At 38.0% G+C, this 2,106-nt stretch overlaps 1 protein-coding gene across 1 annotated transcript in view; it reads left to right on the top strand.

Moving 5' to 3' along the window:
* ZBTB14 (zinc finger and BTB domain containing 14) overlaps positions 1-2,106 on the top strand; it is a 4,880-nt gene continuing 2,774 nt past the window's right edge. The window contains exons 1-3 of the mRNA XM_017738312.1: positions 1-15; positions 306-375; positions 787-2,077. Coding sequence (XP_017593801.1) covers positions 373-375; positions 787-2,077 — 1,294 coding nt within the window. The 5' untranslated portion in view covers positions 1-15; positions 306-372. The remainder of the gene's footprint in view (positions 16-305; positions 376-786; positions 2,078-2,106) is intronic.

Here is a 2,106-nt window from a genome sequence, read left to right as displayed (position 1 = left end):
TGATCACCTTGATAGGTTGGTTACTGCGTTAACTATGATGGTTCCTGGGGAGGCTTTTCAGATCTTTAGATTTAGTGCAAAGTTAAGTAGCAGGAAAGTGGAACCAGCGAAGTGCAGTAGCCAGAGAAAAGCAAACACACATGGTTTATGCAGTTGTCTGTAGTATATATAACTGGGTATTTTAAGAGTGTATTTTATCTTACTTCAAATAATTGAAAATGCTGTGTTTTAACACCCAAATTTAGAAGAATTTTTGGAATAGATCTTAAAATTTCTTAAAATGTTATTATCTTCCTGTCTTTCAGGCTGAAGGTGGCCAATTCTGAGGATTAATTTAATAATTATTTGCTCAGAAAACTTCCTGCATTGTTCATGGTAAGGCTTATATTTGATAGTTCAAATTTAGTTTGTTGTGCTGACATGTTTACAGTATTTCTTACACTTTTTTTAGTGTTAACATTTCCTTTAGCTATAATAGTGACTTAAGAGTTGGATCATACATTTACTGAGAATTGCAGTTTCACAGAGAAACTTTTCAATTTTGTATAAGTGAATCAATAAAGATTTGAAAAATTGTAAAGTGTATAACCTAGGGAAAGACCTTTATGCATTCGCAATTTTAAAATCAGCTTGACAGTAATGCTTTTAGAGTCTAAAAGGCTTTTTATGGTCATTTTATGCAAAAAAAAATTGTTTGTTTGTTTTAATTATGTAAATGACTTAATCTGTTGGGATTTTGTGATTTAGACTGCTTTATAATTACAGAACTTTTCTGTTAATTTACAGGAGTTTTTCATCAGTATGTCTGAAACCATTAAATATAATGACGACGATCACAAAACTGTGTTCCTGAAAACATTGAATGAACAACGTTTGGAAGGAGAATTTTGTGACATCGCTATTGTGGTTGAAGATGTTAAGTTCAGAGCCCATAGGTGCGTGCTTGCTGCCTGCAGTACCTACTTCAAAAAACTTTTCAAAAAACTTGAAGTTGATAGTTCATCAGTAATAGAAATAGATTTTCTTCGTTCTGATATTTTTGAGGAAGTTCTCAATTACATGTATACTGCAAAGATTTCTGTTAAAAAAGAGGATGTCAACCTGATGATGTCTTCAGGCCAGATCCTCGGTATTCGGTTTCTTGATAAACTCTGCTCTCAAAAACGTGATGTATCTAGTCCTGAAGAAAACACACAGTCCAAGAGCAAGTACTGTCTAAAAATGAACCGTTCTATGGGGGAACCCAGTGACACCCAAGATGATGAGGTGGAAGAGATTGGAGATCATGATGACAGTCCATCAGATGTGACAGTGGAAGGCACTCCCCCAAGTCAGGAAGATGGTAAGTCACCAACCACTACCCTGAGAGTGCAAGAGGCAATTCTGAAAGAGTTGGGAAGTGAAGAAGTTCGAAAAGTAAACTGCTATGGCCAAGAAGTAGAGCCTATGGAAACAACGGAATCTAAAGACTTAGGATCTCAGACTCCTCAGGCACTCACATTTAATGATGGCATAAGTGAAGTGAAAGATGAACAGACACCAGGCTGGACCACAGCAGCTGGGGATATGAAGTTTGAGTACTTGCTTTATGGTCACAGGGAACACATTGTATGTCAGGCTTGTGGCAAGACCTTTTCTGATGAAGCGCGTTTGAGAAAACATGAAAAACTACACACTGCAGACAGACCATTTGTTTGTGAAATGTGTACAAAGGGCTTTACCACGCAAGCTCATTTGAAAGAACACTTGAAAATACACACAGGTTACAAGCCTTACAGTTGTGAGGTGTGTGGGAAGTCTTTTATTCGTGCACCAGATCTAAAAAAGCATGAAAGAGTTCACAGTAATGAGAGGCCATTTGCATGCCACATGTGTGATAAAGCTTTCAAGCACAAGTCCCACCTCAAAGACCATGAAAGAAGGCACCGAGGAGAGAAACCTTTTGTCTGCAGTTCCTGCACTAAAGCATTTGCTAAGGCATCTGACCTAAAAAGGCATGAGAACAATATGCACAGTGAAAGAAAGCAAGTTACAGCAGCCAATTCCATCCAGAGTGAAACAGAACAGTTGCAGGGAGACGGCGCGGACTGCGGGGGCCAGAACAAA

This window comes from Corvus brachyrhynchos, unplaced genomic scaffold (assembly GCF_000691975.1).
Source record: "Corvus brachyrhynchos isolate BGI_N302 unplaced genomic scaffold, ASM69197v1 scaffold106, whole genome shotgun sequence".
Classification (NCBI taxonomy): domain Eukaryota; kingdom Metazoa; phylum Chordata; class Aves; order Passeriformes; family Corvidae; genus Corvus; species Corvus brachyrhynchos.
This window is presented reverse-complemented; position numbering and strand designations above follow the sequence as displayed.